Genomic DNA, 18,986 nt, shown 5'->3' with positions numbered 1-18,986 from the left:
CGTGTCATCCCAGACAAATCCACAATCTAACTTCTGTAAAAATACCATCAACCCTGAGACCACAGCAGATATCACACCCGAACCTGCCTCAGAGAAAGCAGGAGGACAATGGCAGCCAGCTTCCTGCTGCTGCAAGGGGTGTTCATATATGCTCCAGAGATGCCCGGAAGAGGCTGTGGCCCTGCTGTAGAGAAAGGCAAACCCCCCCGGTCTGGGCCCAGAATTCCTTCCTCACTCCAAATGCAGTGATCAACCTGACCCTGAGCAGAGGGCAACAGCCTCTAGCCAGGAACATCCAAGTTCAAGTCCCAGCAGGAGCATTGGCCCAGCCCAGTCCGAACCGTGTCCAGAACAGAAATTCTCCAAATGCTGCGCAGCCAGGGGCTGCACTAATCTGAGAGGGCCAAGGCTCCCATGGGTTCTGCCCGGCAGTTACACGTAGTAGGCTGAAGAGGAAGAATGCTTACGACAGCGTGACCGGCAGACTGCTAATAGTGCATTTGTTGCTCCTGTAGGCACACAGCAGGAGCTCCTTGCTTCTCTCCTTTCCTCCCACAAGCTTCATCTGCATCTTTTTCCCATCTCCATCCATCTCAGGGACCTGCTGCAATCCCACCCTTCGTGCCAGGGGCTCTCCACATCCCTCTTCCCCCATAGAAGGGTCCCTCATTATCTCTGTTGCCAGGAGCTGCGTACCGTCACATTCTGCCTTTCATCCATGTTGGGAGCTCTGTGTGACACCCTTCCCCTTCCCCTGCGTGCAAAGCTTTCCCTGTGCTAGGGGCTCTGGGTTCATTCTCTTGCCACATGCCTCCCTGTGTCCCCCCACTGTCCTAACCTCTCTTTTTTCCCATTCAGAGCTGTAGGTTATGGGATATGGGCAGTACTGGAAATGGGGTCATAACACTGTGCTGTTAATTAACTGTGCTGTTAATTTCTGCTGTCGGTTGGCCCTTTCATCCGCAGAAAAATCTCCCAGCCCAGACTCTCTTCTCCCCCCACCTTCCTGTTTTGCTTTTTCATACTTTTACGCAAATCAGTAGACTCCAGCCTGTTAATGCTTACAATAGGGCTGTCCAACTTCAGCGTGGCCAGTGGCCATGCACTGCTGAAGTTGCAGGTCCTGGACTAAATACTGTGCAGGCTCCATGGGGGCCGTGCGGGCTCCCTGGGACCCCCACCAAGTGCAGCCTCCCTGCAGGTACCAGTGTGTGAGTGAACTTCCTATTGTATCACCACTGCATAAGCAGGGACACCCCCCCTCCATTTCATACAAGTCCTCCTTCTCCTACCACCATACAGGTGGTCAAGTTGGGATGACCGTAGCTTAGAACATTCCCTGAAATTTTGGAGTGGATTCAATGCATTATTCAGAATTAATTGCATTGCATTAAAGCAGAGACTTAATGTCAAGCAGTGTCTGGGTCTCGCCATTGCCACCAGTAACACTCCAAACAGTAAATGGGGACCAGTTCAACTGAGGCTTCTTCCAGTCTGTTTGGGAGGAGGCGGAAAAAACTTTAGGTTTATAAAGCCTTTAGGCCAGGTTGTAAGGGCAGGATTTGGAATCCTTTCCCAACTTCTTGTGGGGAACTTGGATTCACCTTATTTCTCCTTGGTCACTTCCCCAACTATAAAATGAGGATTGTGCTTTCTATACATGAAGTGTGTATTCAGGACAAGTTCTTGGACACTCAGATACTTTGCTGATGGGGTCCATGGAAGTAAATAAGTCAGTCTTTAAATATTGCAAAAAGCTTAGGCCTGATGCTGTCAAGCTGGTGTTTAGCGATCCATTTAGTGGTGTTGGAATTGTTTGTTCACTCTCCAGCAATCACTACGTGCATCTACACTTGCAATTAATGCTATTTGGCTTTACTGCACTGTATATTTACAACTCGGTAAACTGTTTTACTGTGCAGTAAGTGCCTGCATATATGGACAGTGACACTTTACTGTGCAGTAGACTAATCAACTGTGTAGTAAGGCATCTGTGTAGTAAGGCATCTCATGTAGACACAGGCACTGATGACTTAACATGCGGTTGCACTTGCCCTTGATCCTCAGTGATTTGGATGAGGGGGTAAAAAGCACCCTGTTCAAATTTGCTGATGACACTAAGATGTGGGGGGACGTGGGCACACTGGAAGGATGCAACAGGCTACAATCAGACCTAGTCAGGTTACAGGGGTGGGCGACACTATGAAACTATTTACTCTGATCCATCACCGTTGTTGGAAAGGACAGGCCTAACAGTAGTACTGATGCAAGTTCCTGCTCCCTACTAGGAAGAGAGATAGGTGCACGAGTATCCACAGATATCTGCTGCTTATTTTTATCACCTAGAATATTTACATCAATGTTTGTGAACGCCTGTTAGAAATTATAACAAGCCTTCCGCCAGTGCGTACATGTAACACTTCTAGACACATCTGAATGCCCAAATATTTATTTGTGAGGTGCTGAACAGAAGGATGCATCTTTATCCTTTTCCTTGCTGCCTTCACCATGCAGAGTAAACAGCTTACTCTGTATCTTCCTGCTCCATCTGCTTTATAGGTTTGTATTTACACCGTAGTCTAAACTTTAGTCAGCTGTAAATAATCTCTCTTGAAGAAGAGCTGCGAATTTGAAGAGGGAATTATGAGGGCAGGCAATGGGGCTGAGACAGACTGGGGTTTCTTGTTTTATCCAAGCTTCAACTATTATATTTCTTCTTTCTCTTTGCAGGGTAGAAGGATTGATGGACTCGTTCTCTCAGGGATTTGAAAGGTCTTACACTGTCAATAGCAGCATTTTACATGGTATTGAACCACGGCTAAAGGATTTCCACCAGCTTCTCCTCAGTCCCCCCAAGGTAAAGCATTTCAGTCTTTCTAGATGCTAAGCGGCTAATGACCGGCATTTGAGGTTTCCTTCCCTTTCTATGTAACATCACTTCCCTCCTGGAGGCTTCCAGTTTTCTTCACCTGAAAGTATTGTGTAATGAAACAGACTCTTTACAATAAATTGAGATCTGACTTGAATTCTTAGAAGGGGATTCAGAGTTGAGGTTAGCACCTAGGAACAAAGCGGGGGGAGATGGTACTTGAGGCACTGGGTTTGAGTAGGAAATGATAGGGTGATCTGTCGTGACTGGAGTTTGGAGGCTTGCACCATGAGAAACTGGATGTTTCAGAGTCGGAATTTGTGGGTGATCCTCGTGTTACACATGTAACACTTAATCCTGAGAGAGGTATCTTATCTGATGGTCACACTGTATGAAAGACAGAATTTGTGTCTTTCATGGGCCCTTTTAAAATTAAATTCTTATTTATACCTCTTTGACTGTATTTGGGAAATCAGGTATAAAAACAGTGTCCCAAGTTTTTTGCTACCTTTTAAACGGCTCCTTACTTCATTTACTGTCTAGCTCCAAGCCAGAAAGGGAGTGTGGTTTAAGTAATTGAATAGTTGCCTTTTTAGAAGCAATTCACGTGAGGAGGTGAACCGGCTGGATAACATCAGACTAAACGCCATGTTCAGTAAGGCCATTTTGACCTGTGTTCAGATGGATCTAACATCTGTTTCCTCTTCCGTTTGTGGTAGAAAACATCAATCCTAACTACTATTGGTGTCTTGGAGGAGCCGCTGGGGAATGCTCGCCTTCATGGAGCTCGACTGATAGCTGCTCTGCTCCACACAAACACTCCCAGTATTAATCGGGAACTATGCAGGCTCAATACCATGGACTTACTACTTGTGAGTAACACGGTGTGATGTACTGTGAAGGAAGATGTCGTTTTAAGCTGAAAACATGGCCGCTTTCTTTTTTGATCTGTTACATTACTGGAACAGTTAATATCTAAATCCCAAAGTCTGTTTCAATGCATTAAGCAAGTACAATTATATGATAAAGTCTATTTTGAGAATAAATATTCCTACTTTCAGGAGATTACAGAAGTAATTAAGGTGCTGACACAAAGGTGCGCATCTCATTTGAGGGTGTGTTGTATGCGAGAAAGTCCCATATGCTTCGTAACCTGGAATATTTGACAGCGTTTTCTGTTGGTCCCAGTTGCAAAATAAGTTTGTGTGGAAAGGGCTGATCAGGCTGGCCCTGAACTGATATTTTGCTTTTCTTTATATTGTTCCAGGACTTATTTTTTGCATACACATGGAATAACTTTTTGCATTTCCAAGTGGAACTGTGCATAGGAGCGATCCTCTCGCACTCTGTGCACGAAGGGAAAACAACAACGAATGACCAGGAAAATAAAGAAGAGGTACTGAATGGGAATGTGACCACAGAAAACTCAGAGACTCCAGACAGCAGGCCAGAAAATATCATGGTGACACATGTAAGTCTAGTCATGTCATGTGAGAACCTTAAGTGGATGGATTTGGCAGAGGTCTTGCTTAACAAGAAAGTAATGTGATAAACTGCTGAAGAGGGCACAGTGATGTTTATCAAAACTGTCTAGACATCGTTTTGTTCTTCCAGTTTTGGACAGAAATGTACTTGCCTTTCTACAGCTGATTTGTTGGCTCATTTGTAAATGAAGCCTCTTACCCCTGTTCATTAATAAGCTTAGAGATCTCTTTTCCTTTTATCTCTTACTAAACGTGCATAGAAAGTTTGGACAAAAAAAGAACAATCACCACTATTACACACCCCTGACTCTTCTGTTTGTGCCTGTGCTTTTCTTGAAAAGCTCCTTTTTCGCAGGGGTTATGAAACCACAGTTGCTTCATTCACTAGTATGATGCTGAAACCTCTAAGGACATCCTGAAAAAGATTTTAGGTATCACTGTCTTTCCTTTCCCCTAAGGCAAGAGGTATCTTAAGCTATAGAGGAAGCTTTATGCCTTTTATGGGAGATGTGAGAAATGTTGGACCTTTTTATAAGGTTCTTGTGTAGTTTGCCCTGTCAAGGCAAATCCATTTAAAACACATTTTAAAGTTCTTCTAAGTGACAGAAGGAATAGAGATGAACTGAAGTAGCACACAATTTAAGACAGGCCTGCCCAGGGGATGGGATTGTCCTTAGCTAGTGTCTTAACCGCTATCATTCTTTCTCCTTCTCCAGCTGTTCCAGAAGTGCTGCTTGGTGCAGAGGATATTGGATGCCTGGGAAACCAATGATAAAATACAGTAAGAAATTTTTGTTATAATGGGGTCCCAGTTCTAGGGCTGTGGATTTTGAATTCTCCTTTGAATATTCTTTTGCCTGTTTGAATACTTTGCAAAGTTTTCTAGCATCCTTGAAAAAGAACCCACATTGTTTTTAGTTGCTATGTTGTGATTTTAAATACAGATATGGATAACAGACCCTTGTGCATGTATAGGAGACTGGGAATGACCTCAGACCATTCTGCAAAATATGTTTCATTCTTGCCTTAAAGAATACCGCATTGGTTTACTTATTTTTAATAAACCAAAATCAGGGGTTTGCAATTTTTATCCCTTGTGAAGAGGAAGGGCAATAGCACCTAGGTTGACAGACATTATATTCCTCAGTTTTCTAGCTGAGGAATCCACTCAGAAAACATGATGATTGGTATGACCCAAGTATTTTAAAAATAATGAAAGAAGTGTGAATGACTGTGGATGGAGCTGCTGTTTCCTTGTTCACCTAAACCTTTTGCTCTGTACTTTCAAGCTGTGAGGTGCTATAAATAATAATTGCTGTACAGGCAATTGTCAGCTCCTGACAATCCTTATGTGGTAAGTCATGTATTCAAAACCCCTTTTCTTTTCCTTCCACAGCACTTTCTGCTGCTGATGGTCCATTTTACTTGGTGTTAACTCTTAGTGTGTGTCAGAACTTCGGAGGTGAAACAAGCAAAACATTAACTTCAATCCAGTTAAAGAAAACCTAGTAATTTTGGTATCTGATTTCGCACATCCTTTCATTTGTGCTGTCAAAGTAGCAAACAGCAAGTGCATGCATGGTAGGAATAGATTGTTAGATAGTGTCAAGACAAGAGTCTAGCTTGCATGTTATTATTAATTGAGTATTAAAACTGCTCCTTGACCCAGTCAGCCCAGATGGCAAGTTGTGGGTCCTGCCTCTCTCATTTTTCAAATTAAGTGGCTTAGGAAACCATACACAAAGACAGTGCATGGCTGTGTTGCATTGTAGAGTATGGTTTTAATATTTTGGACAAAAATAGGTGTAACTGGCAGAAGTAGGACTTGTGAGAGGAGTGGAAGGAGAGGGCTTTTTACACAACTGTCACCTACATTCACATACGTCCACTGTTCTCTCTACAGATAGGTGGAAAAATGAGACAGAACATTCACTTTTTTTCATATAGTAGTGCCGCTGTTAGGAGACAGATCTTGTTTTAGGTTACAGCCATGTCACTCTTTTAAGGTTCTGGCAATGCTTGGGGTGCCCTTGATTTTTAACTCATAACACAGGCTCAAACACTTAGCTGTGACTTCATATTGTTAGGAGAAATGGGTCCTGTGTAGGAGTAAAGTGAAACATCCGTCAGTTTAGACTTGAACATGAAGGGTTACTGGAACAGCATGTAGAAAACCTAAAGCAGTTACAGGGAGGAATCGACATGAAAGCAGCCTGCTACCTCAAAATTAACTTTGGGTTTTGGATTAATTTGACTATATCGAAGTCAAAGGGTTTAGCATTTACTAACAGATTACTGGATTACAGACCATCAGCTTCCACTTGGCATACAGAGAAGTGGTTTTCTTTGACAGTATCCTGCTTAGGATTTAGAAACATGGGACAGCCTTCTTGATGTGCTGTTATGATGGGCTTTTAATACAATTTGATTTTTGACCTGCTAATTTTTAAGCCTTTCTGTCTGTATTAATTTAATATGCCTCAATCTTGGAATAGTAGATAGTGGGATTCAGCTGTTTTGGTATTTGCTTTTTCATAGAATCATACAAAATGAGGGCTGGAAGGGACCTCAGGAGATCACATCGAGTTCAACCTCCTGCTCCAAGCAGCCCCAGCTACATCATCCCAGCCAAGGCTTTTGTCTACCCTAACCCTAACCCACCAAGTATTGAGACTCTACCACCTCTCTGGGGAGCCTGTTCCAGTGCTTTATTACCGTCCTAGTGAGAGAGTTTTTCCTAATATCCAATTCCAACTTCTCTTGGTGCAACTTGAGCTCATTGCTCCTTGTCCTGTCATCTGCCCCCACTGAGAACAGTCCAGCTCCATCCTCGTTGCAGCCCTCTTGCAGGGAGTTGAAGGCTGCTCTTCAGTCCCCCTCGGTCTTCTCTTCTCCAGACTAAATAAGCCCAGTTCCCTCAGCCTCTCCTCACAAGTCATGTTCCCCAGTCCCCCAACCATTTTCACTCCCCTCCACTGGACTCCCTCCAATGTGTCCACATCCTTTCTGTAGTGTGGGGAGGAGCTCACAACTGGACACAGGACTCCACATGTGGCCTCACCAGTGCTGAATAGAGGGGAAGAATCACTGCCCTGGATCTGCTGACAGCACTCCTACCAATGCAGCCCAGGATGCGAGTAGCCTTGGTAACAAGGGCACACTGCTGGCTCCTGTTCAGCTTCTTGTCCCCTATCCCCCCCAAGGTCCTTTTCTGCAGAGCTGCTGCCCAGCCAGTTACCCCCAGCCTGCACTGGTACATGGGATTGCTCCCTTCTCAGTGCAGGACTTCGCAGTTGTCCTTGTCGAACCTCATAAGTTTTCTTTTGATCCATCCGCTTTGCTGTCTGATTTTTGAGAGAGACTCCTTCATTGGCTCATAGAAGGGCAAAGTGTGTTGGTGACTGCTTGACTTTATTTTGACTTTTTCTATTCTCTGTAACGGAGCAATTTATGGCTAGGGTTATGTTCTCTTGCTCAGAGACAAACAATTCAAATCAAATGCGTTTTCAGTATGGCAGTGACTCATCCTTCTTAGTTCCAATGTGTTTTTTTTTCCCTCTAGTTAAAATTATAAAAAGATGATAAATGATCTAGTTCTGTGCCAGTCTCCTGTAGCGCTTAGTAGACGACTGATCTGTGTTAAAATTTTAGTGAAGATTTTAGCTGGCACCAAAGGCTATCCAGTGAATTTGGAGTAGGCAGGACTGTGGTCATCCCCTGTCGCTGTCTGTCAATCTACCTGACCAGTATCTCTCATCATGAGAAGACCCAGCGCCTCTCGGTGCAGGTGCGGGGTCGAGGCAGCATCTCAACATTGGCCTCAGTTGGAGTAATTTCTGTTTGCACAGATGCAATTACTGCTGCAGGAGCAGCAAGTGATACTTAAGGACTTGTTGATAAGTGTTCTGTTAAACTGGTACCAACTATTTGTTTTCAGGGCAGAAGGTGGCATGAGGCGAGGGAATATGGGCCACCTGACCCGAATAGCCAACGCTGTGGTACAGAACATGGAGAAAGGCCCCGTGCAAACTCAGATCAGAGAATTCATTAAAGGTACATGCTCCATTTCCTGTTCAGTCCTGTATCTTGTGTGTTTCTGATTGAATCGCTCTTGCAGGGCTTCCTAGAGCACTTTTTGCCATGCATTAAATGCTGTTGAGATGCATTTTTAATTTAAAAAAAAAAAAGGGCTTACGACCATTTGTGTTAGATTCCCACCATTCAGACTTCTGGCTAGATTTTGGTCTTGCATGTTTACATACAGCCATATCAGAGTCTGTCATTCTGCCTGTATAAATGAGGTTGAATTTGTCCCGTACTGTCATTACTGGAGCGTCCCTGCTGTACTCTTACACTGTGAGGATCCCATCTCTTGTCTGTAAACCTATAACAATAAGCTTGCAGTCTAGTTTAAATAGAATATGGTGTGACAGTATATTGTGTGCATGCATATATGTGTGTGGGAAGGAGGGGTCCCTCACAGATCTTACACTTTAAACCACTGGTTTTCAATGTGTGGTCTGCAGACCCCTGAGGATCTGCAGACTGTGTCTAAGGGGTCCATAAAAGATGTCTGCGATCAGTCGAAAGTATGTGAATACCCACACTTAAAATTCAAAGGGGTCGGTTTCTCTATTTGAATTTTTTAGGGAACAGCAAATGAAAAAAGGTTGAAAACATAGAATCGTAGAACATGAGGGTTGGAAGAGACCTCAGAAGGTCTTTTAGTGTAACCCCCTGCTCTAAACAGGACCTGCCCCAACCGGTGTTTTATATTAAATTAGCCAGTTAATCGTGCCTTAAATAGTAATCTGACCACACGTTCATGCAAGTAGTGGTGTGGTAAAATGGGAAATAAGCCAGCTAATGATTCCACAAAATCTGTATAATCACTTTTGGCTGGTTTCCATTGTGTCTTAAGTTGAATGTGTGGCTGGGTCCCTGCCAGGCAGCCTGATGCGGCTCTAGGACCAGCCCCAGTGCAGTCCCAAGGCTGGGACTCCCTATCAACCTGTTGGTGGTCCCAGCCCTGGGATCACAGTGGGTCACCAGGCACCTGGCTTTCTACTTTCTGGTGCAAGGGGAGTCCAGGATCATGATCCCAGGCTCGCCCTTCACTGGTAAGTAGTAATGGCATGACTGGGATCTGATCCCTGATCCCAGCATTGCATATCATGCAATGCATGTGTGCCATAGCAGGAGGCCCAATTGTTGGAATGGAGGAACAGATCCCATGATGGCCTTGGGGCCCGAACAGTGGTGTGGAAAGGCTGCGGTGAACGGTGATAGAGGCCCTGAATCTCTGCGGTGTCTGAGACAGGCCAAGGAGCATCTCGCTGGACTGTGATCTACATTTTTGAGAACTGCTCTTTTCCTCTCTAGGCAGAGATAATTTCCCCATGAGGTTGGTTCCTGAAAACACATTAGTAGAGAAAGAAGGATTTCCCTCCTTTCTTGGCTTCTTGTCAGCTGACCAGATACAAATGTTAATGACTTTATAGACTGCAGTGTCAGCATTATAATGAATTGGAAAGGAATTTCAAAACATTTATAAAAATGTATTTGTCATATGAGCGACTAACACGCAGACTGTGGCTCTGCTGTCTGATGGACAGAGGAAGAAGTTAGAGAAGTTAATTCTCCTCCCCTCAAAGTCAATTCTCTCCTGTTTTCCCATAGCCTTTTCCTGTGTGCGTGTGTGTGCGCACGTGCACGTGCATATAAAGACAATCAGTTAACTGGTTCAGGGATGTACTGTTTGGTCCTTCCCCTGATACAGTTATCTGACAATATGTTTCGGGTCAGTGCATGAATCAATGGTGTAATCTACAGAAAGCCGGCTCTTTCTGTTTATCTTTTTCCAGCAGCAGAAACAAAAAATTCAATAATTGATTCAGCTTATTCTCCTTTTGTAATTCACTTGATCATTTAAAAATTTGCCGTGTTTCAATTGTCTTCATTGTCGAACCCAATCACCTGGGTGTCTATGTGTTAAAACTGCAACTATTTATTTACTTATTTGATTTATATGCTGCCCTTCCTAACAAAGACTCAGCGCAGCTTACGGCAAGAGATGGAATAATTTACAAAACAGGAGAGTGCCAAGAGAACAAAACCACTTTAAAGGGAGCTGGAATATCTACATAAAACAGACTCCCCTAGACAATATCTCAGCCTAGCTTTGTTTGCTAAATGCGTGCTCTAACAGGGAGGTCTTACACCATTTCTGAAGGCCATCCGGGCTCACCCTGTGGCTGGCTTTGTGGGGCAGGGAGTTCCAGAGCTGAGAAGTGCCAGGAGTGACCTCCCATGCCTTTTCTTCAAGTGGACTTGGTGCACTGCTGGTACTTGTAGGATGCATCATGGTCCTGCATAAGCTAGCAGGCAGTCCCTTAAGTATGGAGGGCCCAGGCCATGTAGGGTCTTATTGGTCAAAACAGATACCCTGAATTGTGCCCAGAAAGCTATTGGATAAAGAGCACTGGAGTTGTGTGCTCCTGGTGACTCAGCCCCATAGAGAAGGCAGGCTGCTGCATTCTGGACAGTTTTCAGGGGCAGCCCTACTACACCCAGGATTGAAACCTGCCCACATGTTAGAGTGTATTACCTAGCAGTTGCAGTACGTAGTATCTCAGGTATAAGAAAGGACTCTACAGGTCCTTAAGTTGTACAGTCTCTGTCCTCTGATATGCATCTCTGCCCATGTTGTCCACCCTTCTAAGTAACACCCTCAGCATACCCTTTTTTTCTCTTAAATGTCCATGTTCTCAGATTTGGACCCATTTTTTTTTGTCTTCTGTTTTCTCTTTTGGATTCTTCCTTGCCTTCCAGCATTTTGGCTTCTGGGAAGGTATTTAAGGGTTATCATGTTTATGTTGCATTGTGTGCTAATGGGCCTGCTGGAGCAGAGGGATTACAGCCATGTTGCCTGTTGTACTGATGGTGTTGCCAAAAGGTCTTGAGGAGCTGCTTGCAGCTTAGGACAGTGGTCCTGGCTGGCTGCAAGATCTACACGTAACACGTAACGTGGGAGAAAGTGGGACTGAATTTTGCAGTGACTGGCACTGATTCTTGTTCCTTGAGCCCCCCTGAGCTATGTTAACCATGGCAATGGCCCTTCTGTTCCAGAGCTACCTGAGGATTGCAGAGGGAGGTGGGAGAGTTTTGTAGAAGAGACTCTGACCGAGACGAACCGGCGGAATACAGTGGATTTGGTGAGAACAGTAATAAGTGCTTCTCTCTGTCACATGGGCCTGTTGCCTTCTGGCTGTTTCACTTGAAAGTTGAGTTGTGGCGGTGTTATGCGTTCTGATGTTTTCCATGATCACACGTGGCCAGCTTTCTTGTCGCCCCCCTGACATTCATTGTGGTCTGTGTTTCAGGTGAGCACTCACCATTTGCACTCTTCCAGCGAGGATGAAGACATTGAGAGCGCTTTCCCCAATGAACTCTCCCTCCAGCAGGTGACGGATGCTGTGTTTTTGATTGTTGCTGAGGAAAATGTTCCTCTGGTTTCATCCTTTAATCATAGTCATTAGGCTTCCCGAACTTGTTCTTATGCAGACTGCCCCTTTCTCTGCCTTGTGTCTGTCTAAGTTGGTAGCAAGAGATGTTTGACAAGGAAGGAAGGGCCAGTTGGGAGAAATATTACTTGCTTTCTGCAGCAGAGTGGAAAGCTGACTGTAGTGAAGGGCTCTCTTCTGCTGAGATGCCTTGTGGGATCTGCTCATTAATTAAGAGGCAGGGTGGTTATTGTACAGGGTTTGAATATCCTAGAACTGTACTCCTGCTGGTCCCAGTGCCCACTCTGTGAGCTGTCTGGTCTTTGGTTTTTCTCACTGTAAAATGGGGGCAATGATACTTGCCTCCTGTGAGGTGCTTGGACATCTGGATAGAACAGGACAATTTATATAAAGAGAAGGTGGGCCGATGGTATATGCATGTCATGGAGAAGTAGGGCTGGAAGGGACATCCAGAGGTCATCTAGTCCAACCCCCAAACACAACATCCTGTGTTCTCGTACAAACTGGCCATGTTTACACGAGATGCTTACTACGCAGTAGCTCGTTACTACTGTGCAGTAGCATCATGTGGCACGAACCGTAATGCAGCACTACTGTGCAATAGTAATATGCTGCTGGGCAGTGGTACTGAATTACTGCACAGTCAGTGTTGCTGCGAAGCTGTGTGGGGATGCTACTCACTGTAATGCTGGTTACTACACAGTCATTTGGTACTTGGGTATGCAAGTATTAAATAACTGTGCTTAACAACTGCACAGTCAGCATCTCATGTAGACATGGCCACTGAGCACCAAAATAAGAAGCTCTGCATTGTGTGGATGCTGAATTTGAAGTTGGCTCCTAATAATTGCTGTTTGAGACAGGAGGAATAATGGGAAGGCCATTGCATGCTGTGGAGGGGAGTGTTTGCATGGGGACTGTTAGATAAGAGCAGGGAGTGAGGGCCAGAGCTTAGGGAAAGGCAGATGCAGCAAACCACTAGGGCTTTGTGTGGGTAAGGAGATCTCACAGCTTTGGGGGTGCTGCAGAGGTGGTAGTCAGTGGTGGAAGCATCTTTTTAATGTGTAGCAAGGATGCCAGGCATTCTCTTTCTCCTTTTGAGCATTGTGGATAAAAGGGAAGTTGCCAAAACCAGCCAAAAAGTTTGTCTTGCTGGTAGCATGAAGGTAACACTGGAGAATATGTGGATGGCTTCAATCTAAAGTCTTGTCAGGTTCCAGAAATGGTGAAATAGCTGATGTCCCTACGCTCTGCTTGTGTGGCTTTACAAGCATGCTTTCCTTCCCTTTGCTCGTGGTTTCCTTTTCCCGGTTACAATTTAAAAAACCCTTGAGAACAATAGGAAACAGAGTTGATTCTGCAGGGGGTATTCCAGTATTCCCCCTGTGCTAGCAGAGTAACATTCTGAGCAGAAGTATGAATAGGAGTCCTTAAATACCTTGGGGGGTCAGAACAGGTGCAGGATGTCAGGGCCATTATGTGTAGTAGATTGGAAACTGCAGCTGTACAGACACCTTGCTGATAAACCGAGCCATGGCTGGAGTGTGCTGAACAACAGCATCTCCCTTTGTGCCTGCGTTCAACCCCCTGAATATGATTTCTTTGCACACTTGTGACTCTTCGCTGGTTGCATCCCTCAGGCATTCTCAGAGTATCAGATCCAGCAGATGACAGCCAACTTTGTGGATCAGTTTGGCTTCAATGATGAAGAGTTTGCAGACCAGGATGACAATATCAAGTGAGTTCATCCATTATAAATGGAACTGTTAGTCCTTTATCGGCTCTGCAGGCCTCCTGGGCTTTAGTTGCTTCCTCTGGTTCAGGGCTTACAGTGGAGGATGCACCACCCTGCTCAGCTCAGAAATGTGGAAGATTGGTTATGGGCCTGAAAAAACAGTAAGTTCAGTGTAACAGGGTGGTTAAGAAGAAACAAGTCAGAAAACCCAGTTGCAAGGGCCCTGCTGGGAGCTTGAAAGTCTCCCAGCAGAAGCAGCAGCAGAGGAGTGGTGACGGACAGACTCTTTTTGAATAAGGTGCTGTGTCTTATAACTATCTCTGTGCCTACTGTTTTGTTTAATTAAAACCAGAAATCGCTAGTTCTAAATTCAGGCAACTGTGCTGGCACTGTTCAGTCCAGAAGAGTTTATAGTCAAGTGTGGACTAGAAAACCAAAGACCTGCAGTAGGTGAACTGCCCAGGAGCATCCAGCTACTCTTCCATATGTATAAGGGGACATTAATGAGACAGGGCCAGGTCATGCCTTCCAAGGAAGGGAAGGGTGGACAGGTTTCATTTTTATGAAGCTTACCAAACTCAGCGTTCTGAAATGAGATTGTACCTCAGAGAGTGTTCATCATTAACTGCCTCTTCCCAGCTTCACTCCCACACAGTTTTGGGAGCCTGCTTTGAGGCTTTTGTCATTTAAAATAAATAACATCTTGCAACTGTCCTGCTTATGCGTCATAGTGAAAGAGTCGGAGATCTCCCCTTCTGTCTTGTGTAATTTAATTACCAGTGGAAAAAACATCAGCTGGCTGAGCTCCTTGTCCCCCGGCAAGCCAGTTCAGAGAAGTACATAGCTGCAAAATGACCCTTTTGAGTCTTTGGCAGCTCTGAACAGGTGTAGGGTGGTGAGGAACCCACTGTTTATGGGCCCCAGTGAACTACCTGTATGTTTAAATTGTCATTTCATCTCAGTTTTAACAGCTTCAGCTCTTTGTGCCATCTTTGAAATGTCTCTCAAGCAAAAAGCCAGCAGCTTGCCCTGAAAGCATGTTGGCAGCTACCTTTGATTGGGGCAGGGGAGATCTGGGGACAGGCATGTGCTGATGCCTTGTTAAATAAAGAAAACTCCTTTTCTGTCTAGAGAATCTTTTTGCCCCCACTTTTCTGAGAATTGTGGACAGAAGGACCAGGCATTTTCAGTCTGTCAGGCAGTTGCACTGATTATGGTGTAATCTAATTTTTTTGTGCATTTTTTCAGTAGAAATTAAACTTGTACTAAGAGGAGGTTATCTCATGCAAGCGATAGACAATGTAAAACTGAAAGAGAATTATAACTGAAACATGCTATCCATTCCCTAGTTTTCATCCAGAGAGGAAAGAAAGAATAAAGCAGTCTCTGCAGTGTCGGTTATACTAGTTTTCACAATAGTGTGGAGGTCCCTTCCCCGTTGGACCATGAAAACCATGAATCAGGGTGCAATAAAAAACTGAACTTTGCTTTACTGGGTTGGTGATGTTGTGCCTCTGCTATAAAATAGTAAAAATATTCAAGCATAAGTCTTTCACTTAAGGGGAGAAAGCTTAATAAATAGGATGTAAATAACAGTGACCAAAGATAGACACCCCCCTCTCCCATTAGACATACTAATGATACTGGACTTATAGCATCCTTTGTTCTTGTAATGGTGTCTCTTGACACCATTGCTAGTATGAGCTGTTTTGATTGCGTTTCTTTACACACGATTTGCCAAGGGCAGAACACTGTTATATAGGAAGCTCACAGTCACTGCCCATTCTCCAGCCTCCATTGGATTCTCATCAGATCTCCCATTAAGCAAGGGAAGTTGAGGTTGGATATTAGGAAAAACTTTCTCACTAGGAGGGTAGTAAAACACTGGAACCGTCTACTCAGAGAGGTGGGGGAATCTCCATCCTTGGAGGTTTTGAAGACCCAGGTAGATGAAGGCTTGGCTGGATGATGTAGTTGGGGCTGGTGCTGCTTCGAGCAGGGGTTGGACTAGATGTGACCTCCTGAGGTCCCTTCCAGCCCTCATTTTCTGTGGTTCTGTAAGGAGATTCATTGAGTTCCCAAAGAAATGCAGAACTGTAAGGAACTTGCAGGGTCATTAGCTCCTTCCCCTGTTGCCGTGGGAAGCATGCATCATCTCTGCCATACAGCCAAGCTTTTGAAACTATGATCAAGTTCAGTTTTTTTTTCCTTTCATGCCAGCTTTGCTCCAGTGCTGAAAGAACAGACAGAAGTGTTCGGTGACAGCCTTTATACTCTGCAGATGTTGGCATGTGACAGCCAGTAGCGGTCTGGTTCCAAGCCACCCTGCTTAGTTTGCCTTGAGGGCTCATAATACCTTGTGACCCAGGCAGCTCCAGCTGTCGTGCCAAGGAACCGGACAAGATTGAGAAGCTGGAAACCCTAAATGTGATTTTTTTTTTAGAGGAGCAGAAGTGCAAGATGGGTCATTCTTCCCCTCAAAGTCTTGAGTAAAGAAATTGCTGTCTTGGGGTAATACAGCAATGACTGTTCAGGGGGTAATACAGCAACAAGTGTTCAGAGACAATAGAGGAGTGTGTCAGGTCAAGCTGCAGAGCTGCTGTGTGGTCAGCTGCCTCGGGTTGTATGCTGAGTTTGCAAAAAGATTGCATTTGGCCTTATGCTGAGGCTGCAGAAATGCTGCTCCCAGTCCTCATTTAGGTTTCTCTCCCTCTTTTGCAGTGCACCTTTCGACAGGATTGCGGAGATAAACTTCAACATAGATGCAGATGATGACAGTGTAAGTGGGGCCTGGGGGTGTTTGTTGAAGAGGGCTGAGGTAGCTGATCAGTGCCTACATGAGGCAACTGCTGTCCTCGCTGTCTTGTAGAAGAGGGGCTCTCTGTGGCAAGGGAAGAGCACCCCAGTGCCTGCAGCCACAGAGGGGACTCAGGGCATTGACATCGGTATTGGTCCTGCGCCCTCTGCTTCAACAGGGTCTTGCACATGGTCACTGGCCACGCTAGAGGGTACTTCTACGTAAGTGCTGGAAGGCTTTGTGCAAACTGGTTGCTGTCTGAAGTCTCTCTCTGTCACCCTTTCCACTGACTGAATAGGAAAGGAAGCCAGTGAGGGTAAAGTCTAGAGAGGGGTTCCTTAACAGCTCTGGATATTGCCCTGAATCATCCTCAGGTGCAGGAGATGGATGGTGGTAGAAACAGACACCTGTTCCCTGACACACCCTGTCCTATTCAAAGCTGATGGCATTTGATTTCCCTAGTTTTAAAAACACTTCCCTTTAGGCCTTCCCTCAAACAGTGTTGTGAAAAACAAGTTCCCCCTTCCTTCTTGTCAGCTCAGACAAGTTCTCAGCTGCAAAAATTCTTTGTTTTTCCACTGCAAACTGCAAACTAAAACTGAAACCACAAATAGCAATTAGTATGCTTAGCTTAGCTTGTTCTTTTTCCTGACTGGAGAGGTTTTTGCGCGGCAAAATTCCACTACTGCTCTTGGTTTGGACAGTCCCATAACTGGTACGTGCTCCAAACCTTTAATTCAGAGATCCTATAGCACTTGGCTTGGCAAGCTGTTTATATAAATACAGAGCAGTTTGACTTTGATTACTGCTAAGGCATCTCCTGTCATACAGAAAGTGCATGGACAAAATTCAGGATTATCATACTGATTTTATATGACTTAATTTTCAATGTGCTTTTAATGGGATTCTGTAGAAGGTAAGTATTTGATTGAAAGTTCATGTGGAGGCTGAGATGACACTGTAGGATGCTCATTTGTCTGTGTGGAAAGGAGGCTGTCCATGGCCCTGTCCCCTTATTTTCTAAGGTCCAAGCTACTGAGCTTGAGTGGTGTGCTGAGAAATACCTGTGAGTGCTCCCTTCATGGCTGAGAGCCTCCCTGTGCCAGGGGATTAAGCAGAAACTTGGCTACCAGAACGGCACAGGAGCAGTTCAGAAACAAGTGAGGTTGCGACAGACTGGTTCCTTTGACGTCTCTTCTGGGTTTGCTTCATTCAGACTTTTGTCTCTTCCACTTCTGAACCAAAGTTCCCTGTTTTGGGCGCACACGCAACAAAAAGGTGGAACAGTTTTGTATCACTTCTGCTTTATGAATTCTACTCTGCCCCAGGATTGTCCTCCAAGGATCTGCAGAACCTGATTTTTGTTTAACTGTGTTTCAGCCCAATGCTTCCCTCTTTGAAGCCTGCTGCAATGAACGGATTCAACAGTTTGATGATAATGAGGAGGAGGAAGATATCTGGGAGGAGAAGGAAATAAGCTATGCAACCCAAGTGAAATCGAGAACACGGTAAGATGAAAGCAGAAGGTTTGTCTGTTGGCTGTTTCATATTGTTTCAGTTGGTTATTTGTTGTACGGATGTGCGCTGAAGCCCGTCTGGTATAAAATTGAGTGGTGTTATATGAATTGTTGTTCCTTGTGAGAGAGTTTGTCCTAGAATAAGACACCTATTCCAAAAGAGAGAAGCTGGAGGATCAGCAACAGTGTTGTAAGCATGATAATACATACCCCATAGTGGAAGAGAGAAATGAGGTTTATTTGAATAGTTCTTAGAAGCCAGTCCGTTTCTCCTTTCTGAGTGTACAGCCATTGCTGTTAGAGAGCAAGGTGTAGAAAGAATTTTTAATTTATTTTATGACCTAGAGAAGAGATCCTTGTTCAGAATAGGAAGAAAAAATGTTTTATAAGTGGGCTCTCATGTGGTAAATATGTAATGAACTTGCACTTCTTTATCCCTTTGATTTTAATAAATAATTTAAATCAGATTCTTTGATAACTGCAATTCTGAAAGATGTGAATAAATTAGCCAACAAAAATATCAAGGAGAGTGAAAGTGAGTTGTGTGACACGTAAACTTGATCTGGTTGCTAATAAGAGAGGTGTCTGTGTTACCTTAAGAGGTGGCACTGTTTTGCCTGCCTTTATCCATCTCACAGGTCATTGAGACTGAGCCAAGTATATTGACAATGCTCAGTGTGATTCTTGTAGGCCTGGTCTTGTAATGCAGGGGCAGGCAAAATACGGCCCGCGGGTCGGATCTGACCTGCCAAGCACTTTCATCCAGCCCATGGCGCCCACCAGTGAATTGTACCTGTCCAGCCCTCCCACCCACGAGTGTGGGAACGAGGTGCCGACGTATACACATGCCCCCAAAATACTTGATTGTACCTTGCTCCCATCCTCATGGGCGCAAGGGCCTGGCCATTACAGCTACTGGGGACCTGCTCACTCCAGGCAGCAGGTAGGGAAGTGGTTGGGGGCGGGGAAGCCGACCCTCTCTCACGTTGCACAAATGCCCCACACCCTGCCCCCACAACTCCCCACATACATAGTGACACCCCTCATGGACCCCCCCCCAC

General features: G+C 44.9%; 1 protein-coding gene across 3 annotated transcripts in view; it reads left to right on the top strand.

Moving 5' to 3' along the window:
- Positions 1–18,986, top strand: part of PPP6R2 (protein phosphatase 6 regulatory subunit 2) — a 142,183-nt gene that overhangs the window by 93,044 nt on the left and 30,153 nt on the right. For all 3 annotated transcript variants that reach the window (XM_019543840.1, XM_019543842.1, XM_019543841.1), the window contains 10 exons: positions 2,731–2,857; positions 3,589–3,741; positions 4,137–4,340; positions 5,070–5,134; positions 8,291–8,406; positions 11,482–11,567; positions 11,736–11,816; positions 13,517–13,614; positions 16,333–16,390; positions 17,789–17,916. In XM_019543840.1, the coding sequence (XP_019399385.1) occupies positions 2,731–2,857; positions 3,589–3,741; positions 4,137–4,340; positions 5,070–5,134; positions 8,291–8,406; positions 11,482–11,567; positions 11,736–11,816; positions 13,517–13,614; positions 16,333–16,390; positions 17,789–17,916 (1,116 nt within the window). The remainder of the gene's footprint in view (positions 1–2,730; positions 2,858–3,588; positions 3,742–4,136; positions 4,341–5,069; positions 5,135–8,290; positions 8,407–11,481; positions 11,568–11,735; positions 11,817–13,516; positions 13,615–16,332; positions 16,391–17,788; positions 17,917–18,986) is intronic.

Source organism: Crocodylus porosus, unplaced genomic scaffold (genome assembly GCF_001723895.1).
Source record: "Crocodylus porosus isolate Cpor-Errol unplaced genomic scaffold, CroPor_comp1, whole genome shotgun sequence".
NCBI lineage: Eukaryota > Metazoa > Chordata > Crocodylia > Crocodylidae > Crocodylus > Crocodylus porosus.
This window is presented reverse-complemented; position numbering and strand designations above follow the sequence as displayed.